At 44.2% G+C, this 16,290-nt stretch overlaps 1 protein-coding gene across 3 annotated transcripts in view; it reads right to left on the reverse strand.

The window, feature by feature from the left end:
• Positions 1–16,290, reverse strand: part of LOC121542542 (cadherin-like and PC-esterase domain-containing protein 1) — a 78,838-nt gene that overhangs the window by 38,741 nt on the left and 23,807 nt on the right. For all 3 annotated transcript variants that reach the window (XM_041851934.2, XM_041851935.2, XM_041851936.2), the window contains exons 3-10: positions 15,956–16,053; positions 14,654–14,735; positions 12,693–12,777; positions 12,392–12,548; positions 3,537–3,667; positions 3,366–3,441; positions 1,335–1,499; positions 1,077–1,181 (exon numbers count right to left, since the gene is read on the reverse strand). In XM_041851934.2, the coding sequence (XP_041707868.1) occupies positions 1,077–1,181; positions 1,335–1,499; positions 3,366–3,441; positions 3,537–3,667; positions 12,392–12,548; positions 12,693–12,777; positions 14,654–14,735; positions 15,956–16,053 (899 nt within the window). The remainder of the gene's footprint in view (positions 1–1,076; positions 1,182–1,334; positions 1,500–3,365; positions 3,442–3,536; positions 3,668–12,391; positions 12,549–12,692; positions 12,778–14,653; positions 14,736–15,955; positions 16,054–16,290) is intronic.

The raw sequence follows: 16,290 nt of genomic DNA on the forward strand, positions 1-16,290 counted from the left end.
CCCGGCCAAACTGAGCAATCAGGGGAGAAGGACCCTGGTCAGGGAGGTGACCAAGAACCCGATGGTCACTCTGGCAGAGCTCCAGAGTTCCTCAGTGGAGATGGGAGAACCTTCCAGAAGGACAACCATCTTTGCAGCACTCCACCAATCAGGCCTTTATGGTAGAGTGGCCAGGCGGAAGCCACTCCTCAGTAAAAGGCACATGACAGCCCGCTTGTGGTTTGCCAAAAGGCACCTAAAGGACTCTTAGACCATGAGAAACAAGATTCTATGGTCTGATGAAACCAAGATTTAACTCTTTGGCCTGAATGCCAAGCGTTACATCTGGAGGAAGCCTGCCACCGCTCATCACCTGGCCAATACCATCCCTACGGTGAAGCATGGTGGTGGCAGCATTATGCTGTGGGGATGTTTTTCAGCGGCAGGGACTGGGAGACTAGTCAGGATCGAGGGAAAGATGAACGGAGCAAAGTACAGAGATATCCTTGATGAAAACCTGCTCCAGAGCGCTCAGGACCTCAGACTGGGGCGAAGGTTCACCTTCCAACAGTACAACGACCCTAAGCACACAGACAAGACAACGAAGGAGTGGCTTTGGGACAAGTCTCTGAATGTCCTTGAGTGGCCCGGACTTGAACCCGATCGGACATCTCTGGAGAGACCTGAAAATAGCTGTGCAGCAACGCTCCCCACCCAAACTGACAGCGCTTGAGAGGATCGGCAGAGAAGAATTGGAGAAACTCCCCAAATACAGGTGTGCCAAGCTTGTAGCGTCATACCCAAGAATACTTTAGGCTGTATTCGCTGCCAAAGGTGCTTCAACAAAGTACTGAGTAAAGGGTCTGAATACTTATGTAAATGTGATTTCAGTTTTTTTTTTTTATACATCTGCAAAAATCTCTAAAAATCTGTGTGCTTTGTCATTATGCGGTATTGTGTGTAGATTGATGAGGCGAAAAAACCATTTAATCAATTTTCGAATAAGGCTGTAACTTAAGAAAATGTAGAAAAAGTGAAGGGGTCTGAATACTTTCTGAATGCACTGTAACAGAGAGTAATGTGGAATAGATGATTACCAGTTCAAATGGCCCTGGTGTCCTCAGCTGACGGAGGAACTGGAGGAGGAGGAGAGTCTGGTGTTCTGGTAGACAGAGACTGTATGTCCCTCCACAGCCACCATACTGACCAGAAACACACAAAACTAATTGTGAGGGTCCATGGAATTATGATATCTATTAAAATTTCTCTCTGAAATTGTACTGTTAAAAAGAGTCCATCGTTATTGCCCTCACAGTATTGAGTGCTTTATTAAGTTAAACACAGTTGTTTAGTACCCTCTGTCCATCGTCTGTCTCAGTGTGCGAAGGGCTCTTCAGACTGGCCTGTCCACTGTGTGCTGGGAGTAGGAAGAGAAGAGCGTCTTCCAGGATGAACTCTTTTGTGATCTGTCCGTCAAACCCTGGGTCCCTCAGCCCATCAAAGTGCAGGTCAATCTCAGCCTGACAGACAGAGATTAAGGGAAATTTTTAGCAATGGCTTTTAGTAAGGTACTGAGAGTAAGCATGTTCTGCCGCCTAGTGGATATATGAGTTATCTTAATACTGTAGGAAACGAATGAATGTGTGCCAACACAATGGCCTGCTCCCTTCCTTCTACCCTGACTCACACTTAGAGGTCTGAAGGTATTGGAGAGGTGTAAGCAATGAGGGGAATTCAAGGAAGGAATTTGTCAGACTGAACCTTAGAGATATGTTGGTTTTCTAAGATGAGTACATGGAACAGGCTATAAAGCCTACAGAAGGAAACATCATCATGTTTATTGGTGGCTCGGGTTAAAGGAGTGGAACCAATGGACACCATGTTTGGAATCTGGAAAAAGGGGAAGGCGTCTCTGGGTCAAACCAATTAAAATACTTCAAGGGAGACCCTTTAAGTGTAATGGCTTTTATAACTGTGACTAGTTGTATCACTCAGCAGCGTGCATGCATGGGTATGTGCGTGTGTGAGTGCACGTGTGTTTGTATGCAACCGACATGTATGCAGCACAACAGCTAAAATACTGTCTCTCACTTCTCTGCTCAACTCGGAAGTTACCCTACACGACCAAAAGTATGTGGACACCTACTCAGCGAACATCTCATTCCAAAATCATGGGCATTAATATGGAGTTGGTCTGGGAAGGCTTTCAACTAGATGTTGGAACATTGCTGAGGGGACTTGCTTCCATTCAGCCACGAGAGCATTAGTGAGGTCAGGCACTGATGTTGGGCGATTAGGCCGGGCTCGCAGTCGGCGTTCCAATTCATCCCAAAGGTGTTTGATGGGGTTGAGGTCAGGGCTCTGTAAAGGCCAGTCATGTTCTTCCACACCGATCTCAACAAACCATTTATGTATGGACCTCGCTTTGTGCACGGAGGCATTGTCATGGTGAAACAGGAAAGGGCCTTCCCCAAACTGTTCCCACAAAGTTAGAAGCACAGAATCGTCTCGAATGTCATTGTATGCTGTAGCATTAAGATTTCCCTTCACTGGAATTAAGGAGCCCGAACCATGAAAAACAGCCAACTTTATAGTTGGCACTATGCATTGGGGCATGTAGGTTTCTCCTGGCATCCGCCAAAGCCAGATTCATCCGTCGGACTGCCAGATGGTGAAGCGTGATTTATCACTCTAGAGAAGGCGTTTCTACTGCTTCAGAGTCCAACGGCGGCGAGCTTTACACCACTCTAGCCGACGCTTGGCATTCCGCATGGTGGACTTAGGCTTGTGTGCTGCTGCTCGGCCATGGAAACCCATTTCATGAAGCTCCCAACGAACAGTTACTGTGCTGACGTTGCTTCCAGAGGCAGTTTGGAACTCAGTAGTGAGTATTGCAAACGAGGACAGACGATTTTTACGCGTTACGTGCTTCAGCAATCGAAGGTCCCGATCTGTGAGCTTGTGTGGCCTACCACACCTAGAAGTTTCCACTTCACAATAACAGCACTTACAGTTGACCGGGGCAGCTCTAGCAGGGCAGAAATTTGACGAACAGACTTGTTGGAAAGGTGGCATCCTATGACGGTGCCACGTTGAAAGTCACTGAGCTCTTCAGTAAGGCCATTCTACTGCCAATGTTTGTCTATGGAGATTGCATGGCTGTGTGCTCGATTTTATACACCTGTCAGCAACAGGTGTGGCTGAAATAGCTGAATCCACTAATTTGAAGGGGTGTCCACATACCTTTGTATATATAGTGTATATTGCCATCTTTGAATGTTGCTAGTCTCACAGTCTTATGGCGCACCTAGCGACTACTCTAAAACACCATCAGTAGAGACCGGCTACAGTAGTAATGTGCCGACCCAGCAATAATCCCCTCTTACCTTCACTATGACAGGCAGAAGGGAACCACTGAACTGAAGAGTGAACGTCATCAGCTGGAAACACAGGAGACACCACCTACAGGAGAAACAGTCATAGAATAGTGACAAATCAGAACGACGCACAGAGATGAATACTTGAACAGCTGTGAGGTTGATTTGAGGGTGGCTAACCTGTGCCGAGAGCTAGGCTCCTCATTGGTCAACGCTGCCGCCATCAACACCTGACCTATGACCTCCTTCACATGGCCCAAGGCCTCATTGGACGCATCAGGACCCAGCTGCTGCAGAAAAAAGGTATTGAGCTGAGAGAGAGCGATGAAGAGAAGGAGAAAGACAGAAAGACAGAAAGAGAGAGAGAGGGTGAAAGAGAGAGAGAGAGAGAAAGGGATAGAGAAAGAGAGGGGGGATAAAGAGGAGATAAAACTTTTGTCAGTATTAAAAAAGTCTGAAGAAGTTCAAGTCTGTACCCAGCAGAGTTGGATAGATTCCAACTGAATTATTACACCTCAATATCAGTCAAGGCAATAATTGATATGCGCTCGAATGGAGAGATTCCATGTAAATGTAATATTTAAAAGGAATTGATCACTTGCGACGCACTGCTGTGGCAAAATAAACACTTTATACTCTGTTCCAACAGGTGGCGGTAAAGGTCCACATTCATTAATCCACAACCCCAGCATTGATATGACAGAAAAACTACAACCACTCTCTCTCAGACAGATTTAATTTGAGATAATCCCAATAAGGGGCCAGCGAGTGACGTTTGGACAGGGTTGGGAATCAGGCATTACGGTGCTCATATCCGAAGCATGTGGCGTGGTTGGCTCGTCCACAGCAACACATGCACGCGCCCACATGCCCGCACGAACAAACACACACACTGAACACTATTAATAGGGCCTTTTAAAACGACTGGGAGTCTTTGGAGACAACAACATCATAATGGCAGTAGGATCAGGACGTTCAGAGCTCCAGATATTTGGAATGGTTTTGGTCATCTGGTGACTCAGATAGTTTGAGTTTTATAGACACGTTGGAGATGTCAACGAGAGGTTAACTAGTCAGAAGAGATATTTGATTGGTATAACAGAGTGGAAAGTTGGGTTATTGGAAAGGAACACTATGGTTTACTGTGTTTCTGCCGCAGAGAGACAGTTCTGGCAGTAGTTTTGTGTGTGTGTGCGTGTATGTGTTTGCACATGCTCCAATATTTTAGCATGTTTACGACTGAAGAAGCACAAAAACAACACTAGGCCCGAAGGTAACTTTAAGAAATAACTGGAGAAAATAATTAGCAAAAACATGATGTGCCATCATAGCTATATATCAAATCTATCCATTATACTGCATGTGTAGTCAGAGTGTATCCACTTGGCCTGTTTGCAGCACAGTGTGAATTGAAAGCCCTAAGCTAATTTAGGAGCAATATGCTAGCAGCGCACTTAGCCAGCTACCACACAACCCTCCACTACACAGCTGTAACAGCCTAATCAACATCACATGGAGAAAATACGCAGCGCAAACATTCTGGAGAGGAGGAAGGAAGAAACAAGAGTTTCCTAAGAGGCATAGCACAGTGTACAGCTCAAGGTCTCTACTATGTTTACTGTAGGTCCAGCTTTATCAAAGACTCAGGGCTACAGTCAATCAAATCAGTTAAATATATGATATATATATACAGTTGTGGTCAAAGGTTTTGAGAATGACACAAGTATTGGTCTTCACAAAGTTTGCTGCTTAAGTGTTTTTAGATGGTTTTGTCAGATGTTACTATGGTATACTGAAGTATAATTACAAGCATTCCATAAGTGTCAAAGGCTTTTATTGACAATTACATTAACTTTATGCAAAGAGTCAATATTTGCAGTGTTGACCCTTCTTTTTCAAGACCTCTGCAATCCGCCCTGGCATGCTGTCAATTAACTTCTGGGACACATCCTGACAGATGGCAGCCCATTCTTGCATAATCAATGCTTGGAGTTTGTCAGAATTTGTGGGTTTTTGTTTTTCCATCCGCCTCTTGAGGATTGACCACAAGTTCTCAATGGGATTAAGGTCTGGGGAGTTTTCTGGCCATGGACCCAAAATATCGATGTTTCGTTCCCCGGGCCACTTATTTATCACTTTTGCCTTATGGCAAGGTGCTCCATCATGCTGGAAAAGGCATTGTTTGTCACCAAACTGTTCTTGGATGGTTGGGAGAAGTTGCTCTCGGAGGATGTGTTGGTACCATTCTTTATTCATGGATGTGTTCTTAGGCAAAATTGTGAGTGAGCCCACTCCCTTGGCTGAGAAGCAACCCCACACATGAATGGTCTCAGGATGCTTTACTGTTGACATGACTGTCTGACTGATGGTAGCGCTCACCTTGTCTTCTCCGGACAAGCTTTTTTCCGGATGCCCCAAACAAAAGATTCATCAGAGAAAATGACTTTACCCCAGTCCTCAGCAGTCCAATCCCTGTACCTTTTGCAGAATATCAGTCTGTCCCTGATGTTTTTCCTGGAAAGAAGTGGCTTCCTTGCTGCCCTTCTTGACACCAGGCCATCCTCCAAAAGTATTCGCCTCACTGTGCGTGCAGATGCACTCACACCTGCCTGCTGCCATTCCTGAGCAAGCTCTGCACTGGTGGTGCCCCGATCCCGCAGCTGAATCAACATTAGGAGACGGTCCTGGCGCATGCTGGACTTTCTTGGGTGCCCTGAAGCCTTCTTCACAACAATTGAACCTCTCTCCTTGAAGTTCTTGATGATCCGATAAATGGTTGATTTAGGTGCAATCTTACTAGCAGCAATATCCTTGCCTGTGAAGCCCTTTTTGTGAAAAGCAATGATGACGGTACATGTTTCCTTAAAGGTAACCATGGTTAACAGAGGAAGAACAATGATTTCAAGCACCACCCTCCTTTTAAAGCTTCCAGTCTGTTATTCTAACTCAATCAGCATGACATAACCTCCCAAGTGGTGCAGTGGTCTAAGGCTGTGCCACTAGAGAGCCTGGTTCGAATCCAGGCTCTGTCGTAGCCGGCCGCGACTGGGAGACCCATGGGGCGGCGCACAATTGGCCCAGCGTCGTCCAGGGTAGGGGAGGGAATGGCTGGCAGGGATGTAGCTCAGTTGGTAGAGCATGGCGTTTGCAACGCCAGGGTTGTGGGTTCGATTCCCACGGGGGGCCAGCATGAAAAAATAAAATAAATATAATGTATGCACTCACTAACTGTAAGTCGCTCTGGATAAGAGCGTCTGCTAAATGACTAAAATGTAAATGACAAAGTGATCTACAGCCTTGTCCTTGTCAACACTCTCACCTGTGTTAACGAGAGAATCACTGACATGATGTCAGCTGGTCCTTTTGTGGCAGGGCTGAAATGCAGTGGAAATGTTTTTTTGTGATTAAGTTCATTTTCATGGCAAAAAGGGACTTTGCAATTAATTGCAATTCATCTGATCACTCTTCATAAAATTCTGGAGTATATGCAAATTGCCATCATAAAAATTGAGGCAGCAGACTTTGTGAAAATTAATATTTGTGTCATTCTCAAAACTTTTGACCATGACTGTATATAAACAGTACCAGTCAAAGTTTGGACTCATTCAAGGGTTTTTCTTTATTTTTGAATATTTTCTACACTGTAGAATAATAGTGAAGGCATCAAAACTATGAAATAACACATATGGAATCATGTAGTAAACAAAAAGTGTTAAACTAATCAAAATATATTTTATATTTGACATTCTTCAAAGTAGCCACCCTTTGCCTTGATGACAGCTTTGCACACTCTTGGCATTCTCTCAACCAGCTTCACCTGGAATGCTTTTCCAACAGTCTTGAAGGAGTTCCCACATATTCTGAGCACTTGTTGGCCTCTTTTCCTTCACTCTGCGGTCCAACTCATCCCAAACCATCTCAATTCGGTTGAGGTCGGGTGATTGTGGAGGCCAGGTCATCTGATGCAGCACTCCATCACTCTCCTTCTTGGTCAAATAGCCCTTACACAGCCTGGAGGTGTGTTGGGTCATTGTCCTGTTGAAAAACAAATGATAGTCCCAGAATGCTGTGGTAGCCATGCTGGTTAAGTGTGCCTTGAATTCTAAATAAATCACTGACAGTGTCACCAGCAAAGCACCTCCACACCATCACACCTCCTCCTCCATGCTTCACGGTGGGAACCACACATGCGGAGATCATCCGTTCACCTACTCTGCGTCTCACAAAGACACGGCGGTTGGAACCAAAAGGACAAATTTCCACCGGTCTAATGTCCATTGCTCGTGTTTCTTGGCCCAAGCAAGTCTCTTCTTCTTATTGGTGTCCTTTAGTAGTGGTTTCTTTGCAGCAATTCGACCATGAAGGCCTGATTCAGTTGATGTTGAGATGTGTCTGTTACTTGAACTCTGTGAAACATTTATTTGGGCTGCAATCTGAGGTGCAGTTAACACTAATGAACTTATCCTCTGCAGCAGAGGTAACTCTGGGTCTTCCTTTCTTGTGGCGGTCCTCATGCGAGACAGTTTCATCATAGCGCTTTATGGTTTTTGCGACTGCACTTGAAGAAACGTTCAAAGTTCTTGAAAAATTCTGGATTGACTGACCTTCATGTCTTGAAGTAATGATGGATTGTCGTTTCTCTTTTTTTTATTTGAGCTGATCTTGCCATAATATGGACTTGGTATTTTACCAAATAGGGCTATCTTCTGTATACCCCCCCCCTACCTTGTCACAACACAACTGATTGGCTCAAATGCATTAAGAAGGAAAGAAATTGCACAAATTAACTTTAAACAAGGCACACCTGTTAATTGAAATGCATTCCAGGTGACTACCTCATGAAGCTGGTGAAGAAAATGCCAAGACTGTGCAAAGCTGTCATCAAGGCAAAGAGTGGCTACTTTGAAGAATATCAAATATAATATATATTTTGATTTGTCCAAACTTTTGACTGGTACTGTATATATACACACTACCGTTCAAAAGTTTGGGGTCAATTAGAAATGTCCTTGTTTTCTAAAGAAAATTATTATTTTTGTCCATTAAAATAACATCAAATTGATCAGAAATACAGTGTAGACATTAACAATGTTGTAAATGGCTATTGTAGCTGGGAACGGCTGATTTTTAATGGAATATCTACATAGGCGTACAGAGGCCCATTATCAGTCCTGTGTTCCAATAGCACGTTGTGTTTGCTAATCCAAGTTTATCATTTTAAAAAGGCTAATTGATCATTAGAAACCCCTTTTGCAATTATGTTAGCACAGCTGAAAACTGTTGTGCTGATTAAATAATCAATAAAACTGGCCTTCTTGAGACTAGTTGAGTATCTGGAGCATCAGCAATTGTGGGTTAGATAACAGGCTCAAAATGGCCAGAAACAAATAACTTTATTCTGAAACTCCTCAATCTTTTCTTGTTCTGAGAAATTAAGGCAATTCCATGTGAGAAATTGCCAAGAAACTGAAGATCTCGAACAACGTCGTGTACTACTCCCTTCACAGAACAGTGCAAACTGGCTCTAACCAGAATAGAAAGAAGAGTGGGAGGCCCCGGTGCACAACTGAGCAAGAGGACAAATGCATTAGAGTACCTAGTTTGAGTAACAGACGCCTCAAAAGGTCCTCAACTGGCAGCTTCATTAAATAGTACCCGCAAAACACCAGTCTCAACGTCAACAGTGAAGAGACGACTCCGGGATGCTGACCTTCCAGGCAGAGTTGCAAAGAAAAAGCCATATCTCAGACTGGCTAATAAAAATAAAAAGATTAAGAGGAACTCTGGAGCTCTGTCAGAGTGACCATCAGGTTCTTGGTCACCTCCCTGACCAAGGCCCTTCTCCCCCGATTGCTCAGTTTGGCCAGGCGGCCAGCTCTAGGAAGAGTCTTGATGGTTCAAAACTTCTTCCATTTAAGAATGATGGAGGCCACTGTGTTCTTGCGGACCTTCAATGCTGCAGAAATGTTTTGGTACCCTTCCCCAGATCTGTGCCTCGACACAATCCTGTCTTGGAGCTCTACGGACAATTCCTTCGACCTCATGGCTTGGTTTTTGCTCTGACATACAAAGTCAACTATGGGACCTTAAATAGACAGGTGTGTGCCTTTCTAAATCATGTCCAATCAATTGCATTTACCACAGGTGGCCTCCAATCAAGTTGTAGAAACATCTCAAGGATGATCAATGGGAACAGGATGCACCTGAGCTCAATATCATGTCTCACAGCAAAGGGTCTGAATACTTATGTAAATAAGGTATTTCTGTTAAAAAAAATATATAAATGTGCAAACATTTCTAAAAACCAGTTTTCACTTTTTTGTTATGGTGTATTGTGTGTAGATTACGGAAGATTTGTATTTATTTAATCCATTTTAGAATAAGGCTGTAATGTAACAAAATGTGGAAAAAGTCAAGGGGTCAGAATGCTTTCCGAAGGCGCTGTATATACTGCATCGGCTATTAAATTCTCTCTCTCTCTCTCTCTCTCTCTCTCTCTCTCTCTCTCTCTCTCTCTCTCTCTCTCTCTCTCTCTCTCTCTCTCTCTCTCTCCCTCTCTCTCTCTCCCTCTCTCCCTCTCTCCCTCTCCCTCTCCCTGCCCTGCTCGTTTCCTCCATCCCATCTTTTCACTCTGCATAAGTCTTGCCTTCTTTCCTTTTCCTGTCCTCCGTCTGTTCTTCCCTTTTCTTGCTCCTTCCCTTCGCCCCACCACTCCCTCCCTCCCCTGTTCTCAATATGTGATAATGTTTGTCTTTGAGATGATGGTGATGATAATAATGTTGGTAATGTTAATAACAGCAAACACAACGTGCCATTAGAACACAGGACTGATGGTTGCTGATAATGGGCCTCTGTATGCCTATGTAGATATTCTATTAAAAATCAGCTGTTTCCAGCTACAATAGCCATTTACAACATTAACAATGTCTACATTGTATTTCTGATCTATTTGATGTTATTTTAATGGACAAAAAAATTGCTTTTCTTTCGAAAACAAGGACATTTCTATGTGACTCCAAACTTTTGAACGGTAGGGTATAGATCATACAGTGAGGGAAAAAAGTATTTGATCCCCTGCTGATTTTGTACATTTGCCCACTGACAAAGACATGATCAGTCTATAATGTTTTGGGTCATTGTCAAGCTGGAATACTCATCCACGACCCATTTTCAATGCCCTGGCTGAGGGAAGGACGTTCTCACCCAAGATTTGACGGTACATGGCCCTGTCCATCGTCCCTTTGATGCGGTGAAGTTGTCCTGTCCCCTTAGCAGAAAAACACCCCCAAAGCATAATGTTTCCACCTCCATATTTGACGGTGGGGATGGTGTTCTTGGGGTCATAGGCAGCATTCCTCCTCCTCCAAACACGGCGAGTTGAGTTGATGCCAAAGAGCTCGATTTTGGTCTCATCTGACCACAACACTTTCATCCAGTTCTCCTCTGAATCATTCAGATGTTCATTGGCAAACTTCAGACTGGCCTGTATATGTGCTTTCTTGAGCAGGGGGGACCTTGCGGGCGCCTGCAGGATTTCAGTCCTTCACGGCGTAGTGTGTTACCAATTGTTTTCTTGGTGACTATGGTCCCAGCTGCCTTGAGATCATTGACAAGATCCTCCCGTGTAGTTCTGGGCTGATTCCTCACCGTTCTCATGATCATTGCAACTCCACGAGGTGAGATCTTGCATGGAGCCCCAGGCCGAGGGAGATTTACAGTTCTTTTGTGTTTCTTCCATTTGCGAATAATCGCACCAACTGTTGTCACCTTCTCACCAAGCTGCTTGTCGATGGTCTTGTAGCCCATTCCAGCCTTGTGTAGGTCTACAATATTGTCCCTGACATCCTTGGAGAGCTCTTTGGTCTTGGCCATGGTGGAGAGTTTGGAATTTACATTTACGTCATTTAGCAGACGCTCTTATCCAGAGCGACTTACAGGAGCAATTAGGGTTAAGTGCCTTGCTCAAGGGCACATCAACAGATTTTTCACCTAGTCGGCTCGGGGATTAGAACCAGCGACCTTTCGGTTACTGGCACTACGCTCTTAACCTCTAAGTCACAAAGTCGAAAAAAATTAAAAGTAATGAGGAATCTGATTGATTGATTGCTTCTGTGGACAGGTGTCTTTTATACAGGTAACAAACTGAGATTAGAGTGTGCTCCTAATCTCAGCTCGTTACCTGTATAAAAGACACCTGGGAGCCAGAAATCTTTCTGATTGAGAGGGGGTCAAATACTTATTTCCCTCATTAAAATGCAAATCAATTTATAACATTGTGAGGGGTTTTCTGGATTTTGTTGTTGTTATTCTGTCTCTCACTGTTCAAATAAACCTACCATTAAAATTATAGACTGATCATTTCTTTGTCAGTGGGCAAACGTACAAAATCAGCAGGGGATCAAATACTTTTTTCCCTCACTGTATATATAACTGATTTGATTTAATGTAGCCCTGAGCATTGATAAAGCTGGACCTACAGTAAACATAGTAGAGACCTTGAGCTGTACACTGTGCTATGCCTCTTAGGAAACTCTTGTTTCTTCCTTCCTCCTCTCCAGAATGTTTGCGCTGCGTATTTTCTCCATGTGATGTTGATTAGGCTGTTACAGCTGTGTAGTGGACGGTTGTGTGGTAGCTGGCTAAGTGCGCTGCTAGCATATTGCTCCTAAATTAGCTTAGGGCTGTATAACTACACATGCAGTATAATGGATATATTTGATATATAGCTATGATGGCACATCATGTTTTTGCTATTTATTTTCTCCAGTTATTTCTTAAAGTTACTTTGGGGCCTAGTGTTGTTTTTGTGCTTCTTTAGTCATAAACATGCTAAAATATTGGAGCATGTGCAAACACTGTATATTATTATCATATTTCTAGGTAAAAATAAATTACATCATTTTTGCACTGCACACACAAAGCATGACATGACGACATGCATCCAACGGTGCATTCTCAGAGCTCACATTGAATATAATTAATCTATAACCCCAGACACAAGGTGAGCAGATTAGATTGAATAGCGTCCTCAGTACCTGTGTGGTGTGGCTGTCCGTGTCCTCGTTTGCCCTGACCAGGCCGGTGTGATGGAGGAAGGCTGTGAGCGGCGTAACCGAGGTGACCAGGACATAAACTGTCACCGTGGCAACGAGGCCAGGGCTCACCAAGTTAAGTGTGGGAACAGCTGGGTTCCTAAGGAAGGAAAAACAACAACAACGATAACATTAGAAAATCAAACCCATTTGTTTCAACAAGAGAATAGAGACCCTTGAACATGATTGAGCTGTACGTTCCGACTAAGGTAAACATGTGTTGTTACTGGCAGAGTTGACTGACCAATCACCCTGTGCCACATCACGAACATCTCCCAGCTGGGTGCGGGGCGATCCACAGGCAGATGGATTTATGCGTAATGCCAGCCCTGAAACAAAACACAGTGACAGAGAAACACACACAAGTGATAAGAGACATTAATCTGTAACTACTCTAGTGATGACAGACAGTTGGATTTAGCATCTATCCTAGACTGTCACAAGGGGTTGATCTCAGGGCTATTATAGAGCAGTTTATTTTTGCTGAGTTTGTTTCCCTTGTGCTGGTTATGAGTTATGAAATAGCAGAGCAGCTGTATGTGTGTCCTTGCATAAGAAGTGTCAACCCCTATACATGCTTTGCTTTGCATATCAACAGCCCACTGGGAATAGACATCAATTCAACATCTTTTCCATGTTGGTTCAACCTAATTTCTTTGAAATGACATGGAAACAACGTTGATTCAACCAGTGGGTGCCCAGTGGGAGGGACTGAGAGCGTGTTTTCATTCTCTGGCACTATACTGCTAATGAAATTCCCCACTGTTGGAAACGTGGCGCCAGTAGAGAGAGGGTGTGTGTGTGTGTGTGTTCTAAGGCCCAAATCCCTATCAGTCCTGGGCATTATCCCAGCTCTTCTCCCATCCCCCGGACTCAAATCACTGGCCAGAGAAGGATGGACAAAGCACTCAAATTCAAATCAGTTCTACTGGTAATCCACATCCCTCACATATGATATCTGAATCACAATCTATCGTTCAATATTTCCAAGTTCTAATGGAGCTAGACTAAATCTGAAAGACAGAGGAAACCAAACCACACAACACTGTATTCTCTGAAACCACACAAAACCCTGAATTAGACCCAAACCAGGAAACGGACCCCCCTGCCCCTCCTCTCCTCCTGTCCCTGGAACATGGCAGTGATTGTTGGTTGTGCCGTTTGTAAGATAAATTATGTTCTCAAACAAAGGGTGGGCAGAGACCTGGCTCCTGGTCTAAGGAAGCGGTCAAAAGGACCTGAAGAGGGGCTGTGAGGGGGTCTGCAGGACTTCAAGGTGAAAGGGGGCAATTGAGGAGGAGACACTAGCCTTTAACCGGGACTGCACCTATGTCAACATTTGTGTGGGAGACAAAAAAGGAAGGACAATATTGTTCTAGAAGTGGGAGACAATGTGTGTTCTGTACAGGGAAGAGAACTCTAAACTAAAGAAAAAAGAGGTAGAGGAGAACACACAGAGGACAATCAGTTACTATCTAAGTCAAGCCTGTTGGTCGTCTTTACCTTCCTTCTGAGATATAATGACGATAAGTGACGGCAACCAAAAATATATATTTTTGCCGCATCTCCATCAAAGCCCCTCTCTCACTCAATCCATCATCTTTCTTTTCATGCGGTTCGAATGGAGGACGAATATAAGCAGAGATGCATTGGGTAATTATAAATGACTTCTCCGAACCGATCGCTACTGTGACTATAAAAGTGATGTCTTTATTTAGGTCTTCTCTGAAAGCCAAATTAAAGAGAGAGAGCAGGTATGAAAGCCCTGTAAACTTTTGAACCAAAACAAGCCACGCATCTTCTCCAAAATGAATCTTCAGCTCATCATCTACGGTTTCCACGGAAACAACTATAATAGTACTATAAGTACCTCAATGTATACTAGCTTATACAATTTATAGAAGTTATACAAGTCTAATTACGTACAGGTCATTTCCATGAAAACGCATCTGTATTTAAATGTCTGCTAGCATCGGCCCAAATCTCTACTTTTAGGAACTCAAAGAGCTCACCTGAAAACTAAAGGTTGTCTGGAAACAGGTGATAACTCACCTAGGTCGTGTTCATTAGGACACACAACAGAAAATGTTTTCAACGTTTCTTATTGGACAAGTCTCCCCATTTGAGTCAGTTTTCTTCAGTTTGGTACATAATGAACATGGCCCAGATCTCATGTATCAATCAGCGCTCCACCTGTGGACTCACCTGCTAGCCGGCTGTCTGTCTGGAAGCGACAAAGCCCGTCCACATCAGAGAAGGCCCCCACCAGCCCCGGTATCATGTTGACCTGAGTAGATGACAGATGGGACCCCACAGAGCTCAAGATCAATAAGTAATCTATCAACATGATATGATGCTCCAATTCAAAACACAGATGATCTAGATTCTAAGCAGTGGATCCAAAGGCAACGAATGAAAGTTAGTGGACTTGTTTGAAGTTGTGGCAAGAGGACTTAGCCAGGTCCCAGATCTGTTTGTGCCGTCTTGCCCACTCCTATGGACCATAGTAATATGCAACAAACGGATCTGGGACCAGGCTAAGGATGACTCTCTTCTGGCAGTGGTTGGATGGTCCTATGCAGTCTGATGTTATGGGATGTTAGTGTTATAGGAGGGTGTGTAAAGGAGAGAGGGAGAAGGGAATGTGATGTTTGTTGTTGGAGGAGTTTACTGTGTGTTTTCCCATCGTGTTTGATCTGATATCCATCATCTCAGGATAGAGATGTTTTCACTGAATTCTCTCGGATGCCAACTTAGGCCTGGCTTCTAAAAATATTTTCTAGAAGAATCTCTGGGTGGATCTGATTTCACATGGATGTTAGAAAAAAAACTGGGGGTCGTTAGGGGATCAAGCTTCACTGCTGGGGTTTGAGGAGACCGGGTTACACCAATATGAAACCCACATTAAAACTACACACCCATCACACCCATGTCGGTCAACATTCCGACATGGGGTAACATTCCCACATAGGTCACCAACGTTCCCGTATGAGACGACATTCCAGTTGAACATTCCCATACAGTGTGTGTGTTTGTTCTAAGGCCCAAATCACTATCAGTCCTGGGCATTATCCCAGCTCTTCTCCCATCCCCCGGACTCAAATCACTGGCCAGAGAAGGATGGACAAAGCACTCAATTTCAAATCAGTTCTACTGGTAATCCACATCCCTCACATATGATATCTGAATCACAATCTATCGTTCAATATTTCCAAGTTCTAATGGAGCTAGACTAAATCTGAAAGACAGAGGAAACCAAACCACACAACACTGTATTCCCTGAAACCACACAAAACCCTGAATTAGGCCCAAAGCAGGAAACGGACCCCCCTGCCCCTCCTCTCCTCCTGTCCCTGGAACATGGCAGTGATTGTTGGTTGTGCCGTTTGTAAGATAAATTATGTTCACAAACAAAGGGTGGGCAGAGACCTGGCTCCTGGTCTAAGGAAGAGGGGTGGGGGCGGTCAAAAGGACCTGAAGAGGAGCTGTGTGTGTAGCTGGTCTCACCCTCTGATCGGGCTGCAGATGGGAGAAGGACACTCTCCTCAGACAACTCTTCTCTGAACCGCTCAGACACACCAACATACTCCACTCCACACTGCCACCTGGGAGAGAGGGGGGAAGGAGAGGGAACGGATAAGAGATCAGTAAGCATCTTGTACAAATAAATGAAGCTTTGAAACCATACCAAATACGGTGCTCCAACTGTGTGCGGTAGAGAGAGAGAGAGAGAGAGAGAGAGAGAGAGAGAGAGAGAGAGAGAGAGAGAGAGAAATAGACAGAGAGGAAGAGAGAAACAGAAATAACATAAATTGAGAGGCAGAGAGAGAGAGAGGCAGCGA

This window comes from Coregonus clupeaformis, chromosome 28 (genome assembly GCF_020615455.1).
Source record: "Coregonus clupeaformis isolate EN_2021a chromosome 28, ASM2061545v1, whole genome shotgun sequence".
NCBI lineage: Eukaryota > Metazoa > Chordata > Actinopteri > Salmoniformes > Salmonidae > Coregonus > Coregonus clupeaformis.